Source organism: Knufia obscura (genome assembly GCF_036327395.1).
Source record: "Knufia obscura strain CCFEE 5817 isolate CBS 148926 chromosome Unknown scaffold_8, whole genome shotgun sequence".
In the NCBI taxonomy this organism is placed as follows: Eukaryota; Fungi; Ascomycota; class Eurotiomycetes; order Chaetothyriales; family Trichomeriaceae; genus Knufia; species Knufia obscura.
Genome location: NW_027042694.1, coordinates 1,298,504 through 1,316,133, shown reverse-complemented (window position 1 = coordinate 1,316,133; position 17,630 = coordinate 1,298,504). Strand labels below are relative to the sequence as shown.

The following is a 17,630-nucleotide window of genomic DNA, read 5'->3' as shown; positions in this document are numbered from 1 at the left end:
GTTGTGCGATAACAGTGGTAGTCAATACTAGCAGTGCTCAATTTTCGTGCCAAATCCGTTCTTCCTCTTACCTTCAACGTGTTCCGAGCAGCTTGAAGACTGTGAGACCTACCCTAAATGCAGTAATCCGCCGCCATTTTCAAACCAGTCCTGGTACCAGCTCTTTCTTCTGTATGTTACTTCTCTTCGTGCCGCAGGAACCGTAACTGGTGGAAGGAGCGGTGTTTAGGAGTGACGTTTCTGCTGATCAAGTCAATGAGCCACACATAGTAAGTGCGTTTGCGAATGAATTTGGCAATCTCAAGACCAAGCATGAACGAGAATGAAGCAACCCAGAGGGTCAGACCGCGAAGTTGTATGCGACAGCTCCTCGTGTTGTTGTGTGGCAGCTGAAGCGCATTGACCCGAGAGGAGCCGACTGTTAATCAAGGATATGAATATTGCACGATAACCTGCATGGGGCTCAGCATTGAGAGCTGAGGGCATGTTGGAATGTTGCAAGACCAGATGTGATGCTTGGTGGTATAGCTTCACGAACGAAAGCTATAGATCTTGTCTTCGAGCTGGCGTACACTTGGGTGCGAAGTCGGTGAGCTCAACTGAGCCACGTACAATGCTCGAGCGCTTTGAATGCTCTAATGCATGCGAGATATGCTCGCAAGTGAGTGCAAGGAAACTCCAAACTCATGGTTCAGATGATGCGCAGTACGGTGAGCCATACGAACAACAGGGAGCACCTCAGCCGCGACTGCCAGTACTCGTGAGCCAAGATGCTGACTGCTGCTGCCATCACGACTTGACGACGAGACTCAGGTCATTAGGACTGCGTTCTGCGGCTACTTCATCCTCATATCTAGACGCCAGTCTCTTGCATCTGGGTATCTGATACAAGCGTGTAGGGGGTGATCAGTGTGTTGTGAGACATTCGAGGGCTTTGTGTGCACTTCGCTCGGGATAAATTGTCGCTCTCGGTCGGGTCCATTTCATCACTTCATCCAAAACGTCAGGTCTGCACTTACGCAAGTTACGATAATGCATGAACAGTGTGACATTCGCGAACAGAGAGTTCAAGGCCATGCTCTCCTTGTGACCACCATTCTCGGGGTTGGTCAAGCCATGACAACGGGTACCAGCTCCAGACTCCTTGCCTTGCTTTCAGCTACTTTGAGAAATCGAAGCTATGCCGATTCTGGCGAAACTCTGCGAGAATCCACTTAATCCAGTGGATGAACAGGAGTATACACCAGGCTTCGGATATCGCTTTACACCGAACACAAATCTTGACGGGCGAGCTATGCCTGCTGAGGACAAACTTGACGAGAAGTCGAGTAAGTCGTGATGTTGATTACCAATGTCAAGCAAAGCTGTGTGTCCTCTACGTAGGCTATGATTATGCACAGGGAGTATATATGGGCCAACATCGCCCATAATGCCTTCACTATCCCCCAACAGCTCAACGAGCACTTCCTTCTCATACTTCCCATACCAACGTAAAATCAGCAGACCAGCATGTCAGCAAACATCAAGCCAATCAAAGTCTATGGACAACATGGTCCAAACCCACCAAAAGTCGCCATGATCGTCAAGGAGCTCGACATCCCACACGAGATCGTTCCCATACCCATCTCAGACGTCAAGAAGCCTGAGTACGTTGCCGTCAACCCGAATGGTCGTGTGCCAGCCATCGAGGATCCCAACTTCAACATCACAATCTGGGAATCTGGCGCCATCATCGATTATCTCCTCGAGCGATACGACACCGAGCACCGCCTCAGCTTCCCTGCAGGCACGCCGGAGTACTATCTTGCGAAGCAATGGCTCTACTTCCAAGTCTCGGGCCAAGGTCCTTACTTCGGCCAAGCAGCCTGGTTCAAGAAGTTCCATCCCGAGAAAGTCCCCAGTGCATTGGAGCGCTATTCGAAGGAAGTGGACAGGGTCTCGGGTGTTTTGGAGGCACAATTGGCTCGGCAGGAGACGGAGCATAGTGGCAAGGCTGGTTTCGATGGTCCGTGGCTCGTGGGCAACAAGCTTTCGTACGTTGATCTTGCTTTTCTGCCCTGGCAGAAGCTCATCACCGCTTTCGTGGAGAAGGATCTGTACGATGAGGACAAGTACCCGCACCTCAAGGGGTGGTTGGGCAAGATGGTTGCGCGTGAGAAGGTGAAGGATGTGCTGAAGGCTGCCGGCTTCCAATTCTGATTGGCAAACCCGACCTCCAGTAGCATACGAGGCTCTTCCAAGCTGCACACGAAAGATGTCTCGTCATCAGTGTTGGATATTAGATCACCTCACCCATCGTTGAATCAATACAGTGTCATCTTGTCCTGTTTCTGCGTGAACATCCTTTTGCGACAATGTGGTTCGTGATAGCTTCCAGGCTGTACTCAGCTCTGGTTGTAACAGATGGTCCGAGCATCGGATCTGCAATACAGTCTAGCGAGGATCTCGTTCTCGGACACCTGTTGGCAGCTGCTCAAGCACGATATGGCAGCACTGGCGTCCACCTCACAGTCCACAGCCGCACTCCTTCGCTCGTCATGGGAAGCTCCATTGCATCAAGGACTCAGCGCAGTGAAACCCTTCCTCATCGTGTTCGTGGGGCCGGAGCGCTCGCGTAAAGACATGCTTGAGCTACCGTCATCCTTCTCCTGATGGTGGCTTATCTCATTTTCTACTCGGTGGATGGTGAAAACCTTCTCTGCGCCATACTTGCTGGTGAACCACCCCATCTTGAAAGTGCTAGCGTTCAGTATCGGCAAAGCAAATTTTCCCCTGGTAGCCTGCTCACTCGTGAGGGCAGTCTGTCCGAAGAAGTTGGAGTCGGCTAGAAGACTGATCATGGCACCCAAGGATGATGGATTCTTGGGTAACACGTGTTTCGTACTCATGAGCCATCCAGAGAGACCTGCAAAGATGAGTATGCCAGCCAACAGGCCGCACAGCACGTCGGTTGACACCCTGTTCATGACGAGACGGTATCTTCCTGTATCAGTCACAATGCCCCTAGCAGGACTGAAATTGGCGGTAGCTCCGTCCTCGCTTCGTAGCGCGACATGGTATTGTTGGGCGCGCACCACGCCCTGCGAGTACTTGATTGCCTCAATGATCTTCTCGTCCAGATCCGGGTTGCCAAAATCTTGATCTACCAGTCCGAATCTGGCTATTGCAGCGTTCCAGAAAGCATCCCCATAAATAGTGGAAGCTTCTGGTTGCGGCATGGCGGCATACGGCAGAGTCGTGAGGGCTGTGGTAAACAGCTCTGAACTGTTTTCGAGCGAGACGGGAGGAGCTGAGGTATCGATCTGTAGACCAGGATAGATGAAAGTGGCATCAACGTCCAGCTGCTCTGTGGTCTCATAGCAAGCGAGACCACGGATGTACGTGACGTTGTAAGTGCCCCACTCTTCGCCGGTTGGACCCTGATAGCCCCAGTAATAGTTAAGGAAGGGGCACCCGTCGTTCGTGTTGTTCAAAAATCCAGACCAGTAGAAGTCACCACCAGTTGTGCCTCCACCGGTCAAATACCTGGCTTCGCTCGTATTTCCTGTGCATGCTTCGCTTTTTCCCAGCTTGTTAGCGAAGATACCTTTGTTGCCGGGTCCGCCCAGTGCAGCAATGTACTCTAGACCACCAATGTCTTTTTGTTCGTACAGTGTACAATTCAATGCTATACGAATTGCGGGAACAGTTCCGCGAAATCTCGCGTCCGTGCCGTTGCTTGTGACTCGATCGGGGTCCTCCCCAGCCACGAATGATGCAAGAGCAAGGTTTTCATACGTCCACTGTGGATAGGACAAGTTGGACATAAGTATGAGACCTGAAATAGGTCCACTATTGCCGACAGTACCATTGTCATCGGATCCGGTGTCGATGAACCATGACTTTTGACTAAGAGTGGTGTTGAAAGTAAGGGGAATCGGCAAAACAGTGAAGACACCACTGACAGCAATCGTCAGGAAGGCTGCCAGCATAGTCGCGAAGGTGATGGAAGAGACTCCTATCTGCCGGTCGAATAGAGCATGAAAAAGAACTTCAACCTCAGTCATTGATAGGTAGTTCCTTGATAGCGTTCTCGCCCCGTTAGACCCTTTGCGCAAGAGGCAATATGGAGCAAAGGTTTTATAGACTGTGCCGAGTGCTCGAAAGTACGTGGCAATCATAGCCATGATGACTGCCGGTACGATAGACCACGCGAGATTCTCAGTTCCGGATGGAAAGGCAGCGGCCAGGCCTTGGTTACGGTTCGAGAACGTAAGTAGGACTTGGAGCACCACAATCGAAACAACCACTATACTGAATGCCGTTATCCTTGAAAAGATACTGACTGTCATTGGCCTCCACCACTTCAGTTGGTTGCTGGCGCGCGGCCCTTGTGCATGTGTTGGTGATGAGGTCTGCTCGAACATAAACCAAAAGCGGCCTTCTGCAGAATCAGTGGAGGGTGTGTCTGCAATGAACAACGATCTGTAATGCTTCAGAGCGTACGCCTGCTGCAAGGTATGCAGGTCGATCGATCCGGTTCTTGCGAATGATGATGCAAGTTGTGGGTTTTGTGCCAAAATATCGGATAGGCCGCCGAGTTGTGTTGGGTCACGCGGCGTGACCGAATGCCCCGGCAAAGCGATGATCAGGTATAATACCAGGATGATGGTGCCCCCCAGGAGTCCCTGCATAGCACGAAGCGGTATATCTCGCACCACAAGTCTGTTGTGTATCAGGCTCGCAGTGCCTGTAATCGTCGTATTGTCCTTTTCTGTCAATTGAAGGTGCGTAAGAATTGACAGTGCTTGTTTGTAAAACGCAGTCGACAACTCGAGGTATAGATCTGTCGTGGCCAAGTCCTCAACGTTCTCAGGGCCCATAGAACGCAGCACCCTCATCTCGGCACCCTGCATATCGGGCATACCTTTTATTTGCAGTGTGGGCTGCTCACTGAACTCTGCCAAAGAAATCCAAATGACCTGAGAAGTCAGATCCCAGAAGGATATATTGTCGAAATTGCGACGCTCTGCAGTCTCGTCTAGGGATATCTGGGGCACGCCACCCTTTAGCAGACTAGTTGAGTTGAAAGTGATGTTGCCGGGCAGCGATGAGAGGCTTGGACGGCAGGTCCATTGTTTTGACCGCAGGATCTCGATGTCGGCAGTGGGCGCCTCGTCTGGACATCCACTCTCCACTGGAGGTGGCCCAACCTCGCCGTTCTGCCGAGCCTGACCGAACATAAAAAACATCCGTACATCTCTGTTATCGAAGGCGGAGCCTTCATCACATTGATCGTACTGGAACACCGCAAAATTGCCCACATCCCCATCGCTGCCATATTCATAATATGAAGGCACTCCGATAGTGCAATTGCTGGTAGTCGCATTCATGGAAGCATTCAGGCTTGGTCCATCCGAAATGCTTGTGTTCATATGACAAGGTGACCACATCCAGGAGTAACTCCAGAATCCATAGTCTAATTGTGCCTCTTCGCAATCCAGGTCGAACGACATCACTTCCACTTGTGCCTGTTGTACTAAATTGGATGACAAGTTGGTTGCTGCTAACTCGAATGGTTGGTAAGCGTGTTGCGATGTCGCGCCCAAGGGGTACGATAGGTTCAGGGTGTCGATGGCGTCAATGATGTTGCCAGGAAGCATTGATTGATCGGTAAGGTTATTGGTTTCATTGTTGACAAATCTTAGTGTGGTTTGATAAGGGATGCCAGTCAGTGTGACCGGGCGCGGAACAAGCGAGAGCAATGAGGTGGAAACGACGATCAAGATCGTTACCTGCATGACTACCAGTGTACTTGCCGTGACTGCAAAGTCGCCATTCATCAGAGAATTCCAGAGAATCTCGGGCACAGTTGGGGAGATGTAGTCTAGAAAAATGCTCCTTGAGGCTGGGACCGGTAGTTGATCGTGTAGCACCGTCCATGGAGCCATTTGCCTTACTCGATAGTCGACACGATTCCAAAGTGCGAGGTACAGAGTAAGGATTGCGGTTGGTCCATATGTCCATAGGTAATGGTAAGACATATCTGTCGAAGCAAGACCATCATGCCGAACAGACAAGATATCCAGTACTTGCAAGGCTGCCAACAAGGCGGCAAAGCAGATCAAAAACAGGATCAAGACTGAACGTCGCATCCACACTGGTCGCCAACCATGCTTCACCTTGGTGATAGTGCTGTTCTGTCGTCCTTCAGATACAGGTTGCTCGTGAGGGTCCAATGCCGTGTAAGACACCGCAGGTTCCTTGCCGAAAACCATCTTTGCGGCCTTCAGTCCTGCTTAGGTCAACCCGTTGTTCGGAGGCGCACTGACCGGCCTTCTGAGGTTAGGCTGAACTGCTAGAGTTTTGCGCGCGAGGGGCAGGCGTGCGCTCATAGAATCTCTGTGACCTCGAAATCTGGCTGCGAATGAGTGGTCCAAGGCAATGAGACGAGACGGTGTTGGAAACAACCTTTCTCGATGCTGAAGGAGATCTTTGTCAATCCTCGGCATGGAGCTGGTGCACGAGCAAGGCGTACTGCGATTGAGCCATCCCAAGGTCGAGGACCAGAAGGTCTGCCCTGGTCGGCCTGGCCTACGCTGGAGGGTAACAAGCGACAAAAGGACGATGTTCGATTCGACCGGCTAGGCGATTAGCCCGACCGGTTGGCGTTTCGGGAGGGGGCGAGAACCAATTTCAGACATGAAGCCGTTTTTGTGAGGCATATGCTCATTGGAAAGTATGATCAGCTAGGCTAGATCCGACCAATCAAGATCGCTACAGCCCGAAGCTGCGGATGTTCATCAGGCATATGTTTCAGGTGTCTCATGGCTGGCACCTGCCGGATGAACAGCGTTGTCGCATCGAAGCACAATCTAGGAAAGTAGAGCGGTGAGCTCGTAACTTTGGCAGGCGGGCTGCGTGGCGTCCAGGTCTGGCTTCCGCGATCTCTGCTGCAGGCACGTTTGAGCTCGATGGTATCGGTGGCGTAGCTCGAGCTCTTCACATCCGGTTGCAAGCTTCAAAACGCGATCTCGCGAAGCACACCCGAAGCCGAGGAAGAGATGCGCACATGCAAGAGATACCAACAGAAGTCGAACAGGGTTTAAGCTTTTCACAAGGTCTCCCACCACGTTCAGACACCTGAAGATAGTTCGATCGATAGGCGCATGTCTGCAGCTCAGGCCAGCTAAACAGCTCCCTTGCTAGATCTACATAGCGAACACTTTTCCACCACAGTACCGACCTCTCCAAACTCGTCACTGCGTCACGAAGTCCATTCGGTTACAAGCGATGGGAAAAAGCAATATCCCGCACCCTCGATACGAACGAGGCGGGTGCCGTTTATGATGGAAGTACCCATTGATAGGAAGAGATGAAGCGAGGGTTCTATATCAGGTCAAGAGACATCGTGTGCCATATGCGCCTACTCGTACATCCGGGGCACTTCCTTGTTGCTGCTTGCAGAACATAGATCAAACAAATGCCGCTGCGTCGAAACTGTTCATCGGTGAAGGCTGAGGCGTCGCAGTATATGTTTCTACTGGTCCAAGCAGAAGCAATCAAAGAGAGGTACGAAGGCCCGAGATGCATCGCTTGACAGGTACACTCGCGACACTGCTTTCCTAGGGGATCTCACCTCACTGCCAATTCGTCTTCAATGGATTTGAGGCTGATTGTCAACGTGAGCGGCGTTCTATTTCATCAGACGTCCACCGCTGTACGACTTAAACTCATCACGCCCAGATGCCCAGGCCATGCGTGTCTGGCATCCACAATACCATCTCACATGTCCTTCTGCACCTTGGCCACTGGACCTTCATACTCCTTCTTAGCCCGAACGAAATACAACACAGTCGCTATAATCATGAGCCCGACAAACAGAACGCAAGCCCAGTTCATGTTTGTGGGTGTGACGTCGTACGCGTTTGGCCAGAAACTCCAGAAGAATGCCCACATGCTGTACAAAACAGCAGCAATGTTGACAGGCATGCCGAATCGTCCAAGGCTCCACCTTGCTGGCGGGAGAGGTTCGTTCCGCATGCGCTTCAGTATTACACAACCCAGACTAATGCAGTATGTTGCCATGAGAGCAGATGCGCTGAGTGATAACATTGCGTTGAACGCTGCGGTGGAGCCAATGTTGATGCAAGCCATGACGATGGTGAACATACATGTGACTATTGCACAGTCAGCTTCAGCATAAGGTCGTGCAGGGACACTGGACACTCACAAATGACTGCATTGACTGGTACGTGAAGCTTTGGGTGAACTGCGCCCAACCAATCGGAGAATGGCAATCCTCGATCACGGGCGAACCTATTTGCGTTAGCATGCCATCAAAACACTTCCGGAAACCACATACGCGAAAGTTTGACGAGACGTGCTGGCGGCCGCGCTGATCGTGATCATGGTGAGAAGCAGAAACAGAACGACCGTAAGACCAATAGTTCCGCCTGCGGTGCCAGTCGCTGTCCGGAAAACATAGACGAAGGGGTAGCCGGTCGGGTCGCTCACGGCATCGGCGACACTTGGCATGCAAAACAGGTATGTTAGGACCAAACCGAAGGTTGGCGCAATATTGACCTGGCTCGCATTAGCTTCGACACCTGACCTTGGGGCTGGCGACTTTGGCATACAATAAAACTCCACCACATGGCCCTAGGCACGTTCCGCGAGGATTCCTGGACTTCTTCGGCCATATGAGCCACCGAGTCTGACCCCAACACGCAAAAGATTGCGCTGACTTGTCCAACCAGCGTTGACCACCCAACGTTTGGCCATCCGGATCCGTTGTCAGAGAACTCCAGAAACACCTCTCGTGCCGATCGCTTCGGAGCGAGGACGAGGAGTGTGATGATGATTGGGAAGAAGCAGAAGAAGTGACCAGTCACGAATATACCTTCGGCCAAGGGCAGATGTTTCGCAGCGAAAATGTTGAACAAGCTGATGAAAATGCCCACAGCCCAGACAAGCAGGGTCGCATGCCAGCTTGGTGGCGAATAGGTTTCGTCGTTGACGATTACCATTGCTTGAATGATGGTACCCACCAGGAAGCAGTCCAACGCGACAATCGATTGCCAGCTAATGGTGGAAAGCCAGCCAGACAAGTAACTCAGGATCCTTTGGTATTTGGCTGGAGCAAACTCGGACACCCAGTGGTATTGCCCACCAGCTGTTGGTGCCATACTTGCCATTTCAGCAAGAGATACGACGACAAAAGCTTGCCCAAGGTAAGCCCAGCACAGAGACCAGAAAAGACCCGCTGAGCCGCCAGCCAACAGTGCTTGAGTGTTCGAACTAAGCAAGATCTCCCACGTGCCTGCTCGCGGTTAGTATCTGGTCTCGTCACAAGCAGATAGGCACTTGCCCATAACGCAGCAAGTGAACCCGACGGTGGTGAGAAATCTGAAGTTGCGCCGGAATTCCTGCTTCTTCCCTGTCACTCGTCAGTGGCCTGTAGGGCATAACAACCATCGGCTGAGGACCAACCCATTCGTTTCATGTCAAGCTGGTCATTGACCGTGAAGCCCTTCTTGGCTACTTCGTCGAGTTCGTGCCATTCATTCGACGATAGGCCATTGTTCTGGTCGTCGATGTCTCGTTCACTGAACGTGACCGCCCCTTTGGCTCCCACTGAGAACTCATTACTCTCAGACATGACGAAGATGCTCCTAACCCAAGGTTTCTGCAACGAAGCTGAATCCCCTCTCTGTAACAACAACGTTGAACTTGCTGCCGCTACGAATGAAGCAAAGGGACCGAAAACAATATCCTAAACAATCTTGCTTGATCAGAAAGAACCAGAACACAATGCTGGCTGAAATCCTCCTCAGAAGAAGACGAATAATCCAACAAATAACCTACGCGAAGTCCCTATGCCTCGCGGGATGCAATCGAGAGTATAGGTCCGTTTCATCTCGGTACGGGTAGTTCGTCGTTCTGGAAACTTGGAAAGCCACCTTCCTGTTCGGATAGCAGCTCGAACTGTCAAACGTTTCCGCTAAGGCTGCTGGCAGTCCGAGAGAGAGTCTCAATTGGCGCATGAAAAAGTACAAGCCCAGTTCGCTAGTCAGACCCTGGCAGAGGATGGTCTTGGGGCCTTCAGGACCCCTTGGTGAAGTTGCATTCCCAGGCGGAATTAGCGTGCATGAAGTAGGATAAGTACTTGTGTGCCGCAAAGTAATCCTTGTGGCCGCGGCTGGAAATTTCCGAACGTTATCTCATTTCTCCGTAAGTAGGCGAGATAGAGTCCGGATGATTCCAGCCGCGGGCATAATCCTGACGCTTGACATCCAATACCTGGACATAGTAGATACCTGGGTGCTTAGGAATTGATGGTGGGCCCTGGGAACAATATGCAATAACGTTTCGAATCTCATAGCAGTACTGTGGCTTCCTACATCATGCGTGGTCGTGCAGGAACACGTGTAGTCAAATAGGATGAACGGCCGGGGTCGAGTTCAGTCGATCCTGGCGATGTTCATAAGCTGCTGCAAGCTACTGAGCTAGTATCGACACTAACTCCGGGGATCGTTGTTAGAGGGTCCTCTGGTGGATCAGAACGCCTTGCGGTCCTTGATGCTTATCTTTCGGCCGCTATCCATCCTTCATTCGACTACCCGTAAACGATATCTACAGCATATGCTTACAAGTACATCAACTCAGCGAAGAGTCATCAAAGTCATCCCTGGGATGCTCAGCTAAAGAGTGTAGGCTTCTGGGTAGGCGCGGCAAGCAGATTCCAGAACCTGCCAGCTCAGAGCTTCTCGCGCAACAGTCTTGAGCCACTCACTGCAATGAAGCATGCAAGTAGCAATATTCGCTGTTACTGCCCTGCTCGAACTATTGGTAAGGGTGCATATCGATGCTCGCACGTGGTGCAACGGAGCACGAAGGACGTGTTTCATCCCGTTGGTTGTCTCGCGCAGGTGGCATGACTACTACAATCACAGATTATCTCTGCCGCGCCTCGGCCACGCAGGTGTGCTTGTTGAGCTCCACCTGGACTCGAGCCGGAATCATCCACAGGACTCACATTCTACTCGCTTCGAGGTTCTTTTGAGGCGGTCTGTGTTCGTGCAGATCCTGCAGACTTATCCGAGAGCAGGCCACAACCTTCACCAGGCTTGTCCTCCGACACGTATCTGGCACCCTCTAGCCACGTACTATTGAATGATCGAAAACGAGGCCACTCTCGACTCCCGGATCGTGATGAGCGAAAGTTGGAACCATGCAAGCAGCGGCAAGCCCCTACTCAGGGCAAAGATTAGAACTTAGCCCATGCTTCGGTCTAGTATGTGACATCGTACGATTACATCTATGGCACAGCATCTATCAGCTTATCACCTTCAAGAAGTCATGATTGTCTTCACGCACGACAGTCGTCGCCTTCGACACTTCAGTAACCTACAACCTCATTGACACGATTTGCATAGCTTGAATTCCACAGGCTTCACGAAGCCTGACCATCGGGTCACAAGCTACCAGCCTCCCTGAAAACGTCGACGCTGAACCAATGTCAGCACCACTCCATGGACCGCGGCTGGTGATCGACTCGAACGACAAAGCAGGCATCATCGTGATCATAACAGCTGTCGGGATATCCTGGACTTCGCTCACTTTGATCGTCAGGCTTGTGAGCAAGCTACAACAGAAGAGCATCATTGGACTCGAAGAGCTTCTAGTCATCATAGCATCGGTATGTACAGAGCCATTGACACAGCGAGATCCCATACTAACAGCTGCCTGTCAGTGTTTGGCGTTCATCTCCTCTGCATGTATACTAGGCGCCGTTGGTCATGGCCTTGGAAAGAGGACAACCGAGGTGGAAAGCGACGAGCATGAGAGTGCATTGAAGGTACGTCGCAAGATCGACGAGATAGTTGCACAAGCTGACGGATGTGTAGCTCGTATGGGCGTCGGACATCTTCTACTTGTGCACCCTGGCAGTCGCGAAAGGAGCTGCACTGCCCTTGTTATCGCAGTTAACTCCAATGAAGAAAGTCGTCTTCGCCTGTTACGGCTTGGCTGGACTGATTGGCTGCTGGGGCTTTGCATCCATTATCATGGTTGCAACCCGCTGCCATGTATCAGCTCCATGGAATGACGAGTCTACAGCACAATGTTCCTCCTTATTCACTCGATGGACGGCAATCGAGAGTATCAGCATCTTCATTGAGGTTGCTATCTTCACATTGTTCGCCAGTGTCATCTACATTCTCCAAATGCCGATCAAAGCCAAATTGAAGGTCGCTTTTGCCTTCTCAGCACGGCTATCGGTCATCATACCTACGGTCTTCCGACTCGTCCACCTCAAAAGGGGCCTCGAGTCTACCCAAGATGCACTATTCGCCATGTCAGGTGCCATAGCGGCTACACAAGCAGTCCTTCACTACACAACAATGGCAGCCTCCTTCGCATACCTCAAGCCGTTCTTAAGAGCATTTGACAGCAACCTGGGTGCGACCGTCAAAGTAGACAACACTGTCTACGGATCCTACGTCCGTGGTAGTCGAAGCGGAGGACGAAGTGGAAAGCTTGACAGCAATTCAAAGACGATGGAGCTATCGACATTGACCTCAAGATCATCTGTGCGGCGTGTCTACAAGGGACCAGGACTGTCCTCGGAAGCTCAAGTCCAGGCTGGGAACGATTACAATGGAAGAGAAGGGAGAGACAAGGTATCGCATGAGACGCATGGTTCTTCTGATTCCGTGGCGCCTATCATAACCAAGACTGAAGGGTGGACTGTGCACACAGAGCCAATGCGATAGTGTTGTCGCAAAATGCCGTATAGCCAATGCAAATATCCCCCATCACTGCCAAGTTTCACAATCTCCTAACAGTCCACCGATTCAGCCAATGTTCACTTTCTCTCCTTGGACACCATTACCGGCGCCCTTCACGAACCCACGGAGCTTCCAAGACCCCTGGGCAGCATACTGGCAGTATCACAAGTCTTCGAGTGCGTCGTTCATCCTCTCGACGCGTTATCAATTCCAACTACCACAAGATCTGTTCCAAAGCTCATGGCAAGAGCAGGCAGGACTTCGTAACCACCAGCCGCGGCTCGAGGCGAACCATTTCCACCATCTCCGCATGACGATCCACTCCATCCGTGACTCAAATTGGAGATACGTGGAGTTGCCGAGTGAGCTTGAAATACATCATACTGACATCTCGGGGTGAGCAAGCCATAGGGACATCTGGTCTTGAGTAGTATCTCAACGCTGTCGCCATCACCATCCCTAGCATCGCACTCATGTCTACCCAAATCCAGCAAGTCCAGTCCAAGGGTATATACCATGGCCTCCCAGTCTACCCGGAGGACCTCAAAGGTCTAACAGCAATCATCACCGGCGCAAACGGCATCTCCGGCCACTACATGCTCCGCGTCCTCTCCCAATCCCCGGAACGGTGGTCAAAGATCTATTGCCTCTCCCGACGCCCTCCATACATCCCAGGAGGTCTACCCAGCAACGCAGAGCACATCGCAATCGACTTCCTCAAGGACCCCTCCGAGATCGCCAAAGCCCTGCAGGACAAAGGCGTGAAGGCCGACTATGTCTTCTTCTTCGCATACCTCCAGCCTGCACCAAAAGAAGGCAAAGGTCTCTGGAGTGATGCGCAAGAAATGGTCAGGGTTAACTCGCAGCTTCTGGACAACTTCCTCGGTGCTCTCAAGGTCGCGGAGATCAAGCCGAAGCGGTTCATGCTGCAGACCGGGGCGAAGAACTATGGCGTCCACCACGGTCCGACGAAGGTGCCACAAGAGGAATCTGATCCGCGCGTTGAGATACCCGATGAACCGAACTTTTATTACCCACAGGAGGATTCTGTCTGGAGGTTCTGCGAGGAGAGTAATGGTGAGACGGGCTGGAACGTGTTGATGCCAGGCCCGATTCTCGGTGGGGTTCCCGATGCAGCTATGAATGCTGCGTTTCCACTCGCCGTTTATGCTGCTGTCACGCGAGAGCTTGGTGAGGTGCTGAAGTGGCCAGGCGACGTCAAATCTTGGCAATTAGATTGCAGTATGAGTAGTGCTATGATGAACGGTGAGCATATCGATGCATTCGGTGGCTGCGCTAACGATGGTAGGGTACATGGAAGAGTGGGCGGTACTGACACCTGCTGCAAAGAATCAGAAATTCAACGCATTCGATGGCGGCGCATTTGCATGGGAAGGATTCTGGCCGAGGTTAGCAGGCTGGTATGGTATCGACTGGCAAGGCCCGCAGGACGATGCCAAATATCAGTCGAACGAGACGCCGCATAATCCACGGGGCTATGGTGGTAAGGGTGTAGCATCGAGGTCGTTCACGCTTGTTAGCTGGGTCAAGCAGGAAAAAGTGCAGAAGGCGTGGAAGAAGATTGCCAAGGATAACGATCTGGCGCAGAAAGAGCTGGTGGACGTGGAGAGAGTGTTTGGATTCATTGATGGTTCGTTGTGTCGGCCATCGGCGCTGATGTTCAGGTAAGATCGATGTTCCTTCCATCGAATATTGCTAACAATCAACAGCTCGGACAAGGCCAGGAAGCTAGGATGGCATGGGTTTGTGGATTCGAACGAATCTTTGCTGTCAGTGTTTGATGACCTTGCAAATATTAAGATGATACCACCGGTACCGAAGGTGAAGGTACAGTTCAGTTAGTTGATCGTAAACAAAGACGCATTTCGCCGAGAAACTCTGAAAATTGCATGTTCTCTTGCTCAATTCTTATTCGTGCACTCGGCCACAGCCGGGCTGCTGAAGGGCCCTCATCACCTTCAGCCTTAGAGGACCTCTGATCATCCCTACACAATAGCTGATCTATTCTACAACATCCCAAGATACACTAAGAATGAACAGTGGGCAGACCTCGAGCAGCTCAAGTCGCAACGTTTCAAGCCCCTGCCGTGTATGAACTGCCGGGTTGGCGAAACTAGCCGTGCGGACTGGAAGATTCACGAACGCCTAAGCTTTAGGCATCAGAGGCGCGCACAGAGCCTAGAGCTCGGCTTCGGTGATGTCCGTGGTGCCCCGATCTCAAGGCGGACGAAGCCGCAAATGTGTTCACCAACAGGCTTGGTTTGTTCCGTTGAACAAGACGGCAAGTCAGCAGATCTCGCGTCAATGACGCAGCACTCTTCTAGAAGTGACGTCGCCACCGAAGCGCGTCGCTTCCCTCGTTAGTAGCAAGCACATCACCCTCCTCTGCTCCTTGTAAAAGCTCCAACAACCACTTTTGCGTCGTACGTCCATTGATCGAGTACTAAAACCATGACACTCACCGAAGTAGATGCGAACAGAACTTTGCCCTCAGCGGGCAATTCTCGTGCAAGCTACTCCGACCAATGCGCGACACAGAAAGCAATCCCCGTATCATTGTTGCTTGTAGGCAAAGAGAACAGTGCCCACGACGCGCAGACTTCGAAGTCAGCGTTCACCTCCACTATTCAGACCTCAACCCCTACCATCCACTCCAGTCACACAAGCCCCGTGGCGTCCTCCGCGAACCAGACTCTGCCACAGCACACACCCTGTACAATAGTCATCGAGGACGATGCCTCCCCTACCCAGCCAGACAGTCATTTCGTGCCTAGGTACAATTGCAACCAAATCCGCAGCAAGATCAACACCTTCATCAACAATGGCGACATGACCAGCAACGAATTCCGTTCCCAACTCCAGGTGTCCCCAGGTTATACCAGTCCTTCATGCACCAGAACGGCCCACACGCCGGCGTGAAAAATGCCACCTACCGCGCCGCCCACGACTTCTTCGCAAAGCGCGAGGATCAAGGCATCAAGCTGCCCAGCGCAAAGACCAAGACGGCCAGAAAGAAGACGGATGATACAAACAACATCAGCTTCGATGACCTACCGAGACTCGATGGCGAATCCGAAGGCAACGTACCCGTCTACGACACCTGCGACGACATCCGCACGAAAATTAACGCACACCTTCGGAAAACCTCCGCCACACAAGCCGCCTTCTGTCGCGAGCTAAACCAATGCCTCGGTGATGGCCCTACAAAAAATATAACCTCATCCCAGCTCACAGCCTTCTTGCGTAAAAAGGGGCCACTGGCAGGGAATACTAGCAAAGCTTTCTACGCTGCATACGTGTACTTCGAGAAGTTGAGGTTGAAACAAGGCAAGGACAAGAGCGTGAAGAGGAAAGAGATGGAAGTGCAGTGGGCGGAGGAGGGAGGTGCCGATACGAAGCATGTTGCTGAGAATATGCGGTTTACGTGTGGGCCTGGTGAGAGGCCGTGGATGAATAAATATGGGCAGATGGAGTTTAGTTGACTGATGAATGAAGATGAATGATGGTTGGAGTCTTTGAGACACTGAATCTGTTGGGATCTGGCGAGCAATAAGGTTTTGAATAGGGTCGCCTGTAAAGATACTGTACAAAACTGTACAAAACGAGACGATTGTGACTGTAAAGTGGTTTGGAAATGGATGTCTTGTAACAATGTTCATTGCATTTGCCCGATCTATGGTACACTGCCTGTACCGAGTCTGATATGGTACAAGAAGAATTAGAGAAACTGAATCGAAGGTAACATGCTCGGGTATGTGGAGACAGAAGCTTCATGAACCATTTCCTCGATTGGTGTCTCCAACTGCGCATGTCGTTGCATCAGCTTCTACTCCTGGCCTCGCATCTTGCGCAGGACCATTCCATTTGTGCCATCTTGATTTCTCCCCACTTTGCTCTTCGTCTTCTTTGCCATCATCTTCTCGACTCCTTAAACATTAACACTAGGCCTCATCCTCTTCCTCCCCTTCCCACCCGCCGGCGTCCCACTAGCCCCACCCACATCCTCCCTCTCCCTCTGCCTCTTCTCCCTCGCATCAAGCACCAAGCTAAGCACATCGAATCCAAACTGCGGGTACTCAAGACACATAGCCTTAAACTCAGCCTCGGCCTCATGTCGCAGCACATGACTCCTCGTAGCCCAGAACGCAGCGACCGGTTTCCTGATAGTCTGATCGTCAACGTCGCTGTGGCTGTAGACGTATCTTGCGTATGCGATCTCGCCGATGGCCGTGCTGTTGATTCTGTGGATCTTGCTGTGGGCTAGGCTTTGGAGCTCAGGGAGTCCGAGTTTTTCGGCGAGGGTGTAGACTTTTGCGTGTTTGAGGAGTTGGTCGCCTGTGCTGTCGATGGAGGGGACGGAGGGATCGTGTTCGAGGCCGTCTGGTTGGTTTGCGAGGCGACGGGGGAAGTACTCGCCCGTATACTGGTATTGGAGGAAACAACCCATGGCGTTGAGGTCTTCATCTGGGAGGTCGGCGGTGGAGTTCTCGTCGCTAAGTCGTTCGGCAAAGTACGGAGACTGTGTGAGGATTGCGCGATGGGCTGAGATGGTTGCTGCTTCTTCTCCTGAGCCGATGTTGAGCTGGATCATGGGCGAGCGTAGGTAGTCCAGGAATCGCGTTTGTGGGTTGCCGATTGCTGGTTTGGCATCTTCTTCTGGGTCTTGTGTTGGTGGGATAGCTGCGCCGTCATCGTCTTCGCCTTCGAGGTCGACTGGGTTCTCTTCTGCGCCTTCCATTTCGATGTCACCCTCAGCCAGAGTTGGTGTTTCTTGAATATCGGCCATTGCGACGCATGGGAGTGGAAGTTTGGGTGGAAAAGAAGCGCAAGATAGATGGG

The 17,630-nt window shown here is 51.9% G+C and overlaps 6 protein-coding genes across 6 annotated transcripts; 4 read left to right on the top strand and 2 right to left on the bottom strand.

The window, feature by feature from the left end:
- Positions 1–1,509: 1,509 nt before the first annotated feature.
- On the top strand, positions 1,510–2,199 carry URE2_3 (glutathione S- transferase, nitrogen catabolite repression regulator; the record flags this gene model as incomplete). Its single annotated transcript, XM_064875729.1, has 1 exon — positions 1,510–2,199. One exon carries the CDS (start codon positions 1,510–1,512, stop codon positions 2,197–2,199), a length of 690 nt encoding a protein of 229 aa, XP_064728994.1.
- Positions 2,200–2,555: 356 nt separating this feature from the next.
- Positions 2,556–6,257, bottom strand: PMZ80_007320 (uncharacterized protein; the record flags this gene model as incomplete). The annotated part of the gene is made up of 1 exon (XM_064875728.1): positions 2,556–6,257. One exon carries the CDS (start codon positions 6,255–6,257, stop codon positions 2,556–2,558), a length of 3,702 nt encoding a protein of 1,233 aa, XP_064728993.1.
- A 5,565-nt stretch (positions 6,258–11,822) lies between these two features.
- Positions 11,823–12,755, top strand: PMZ80_007319 (uncharacterized protein; the record flags this gene model as incomplete). Its single annotated transcript, XM_064875727.1, has 2 exons — positions 11,823–11,828; positions 11,967–12,755. 2 exons carry the CDS (start codon positions 11,823–11,825, stop codon positions 12,753–12,755), a joined length of 795 nt encoding a protein of 264 aa, XP_064728992.1.
- A 488-nt stretch (positions 12,756–13,243) lies between these two features.
- PMZ80_007318 (uncharacterized protein) lies at positions 13,244–14,633 on the top strand (the record flags this gene model as incomplete). Its single annotated transcript, XM_064875726.1, has 3 exons — positions 13,244–14,036; positions 14,080–14,455; positions 14,501–14,633. 3 exons carry the CDS (start codon positions 13,244–13,246, stop codon positions 14,631–14,633), a joined length of 1,302 nt encoding a protein of 433 aa, XP_064728991.1.
- A 1,046-nt stretch (positions 14,634–15,679) lies between these two features.
- PMZ80_007317 (uncharacterized protein) lies at positions 15,680–16,273 on the top strand (the record flags this gene model as incomplete). The annotated part of the gene is made up of 1 exon (XM_064875725.1): positions 15,680–16,273. The coding sequence occupies one exon, from the start codon at positions 15,680–15,682 to the stop codon at positions 16,271–16,273; it is 594 nt and encodes a 197-aa protein (XP_064728990.1).
- A 446-nt stretch (positions 16,274–16,719) lies between these two features.
- PMZ80_007316 (uncharacterized protein) lies at positions 16,720–17,577 on the bottom strand (the record flags this gene model as incomplete). The annotated part of the gene is made up of 1 exon (XM_064875724.1): positions 16,720–17,577. The coding sequence occupies one exon, from the start codon at positions 17,575–17,577 to the stop codon at positions 16,720–16,722; it is 858 nt and encodes a 285-aa protein (XP_064728989.1).
- Between the last annotated feature and the right edge of the window lie 53 nt (positions 17,578–17,630).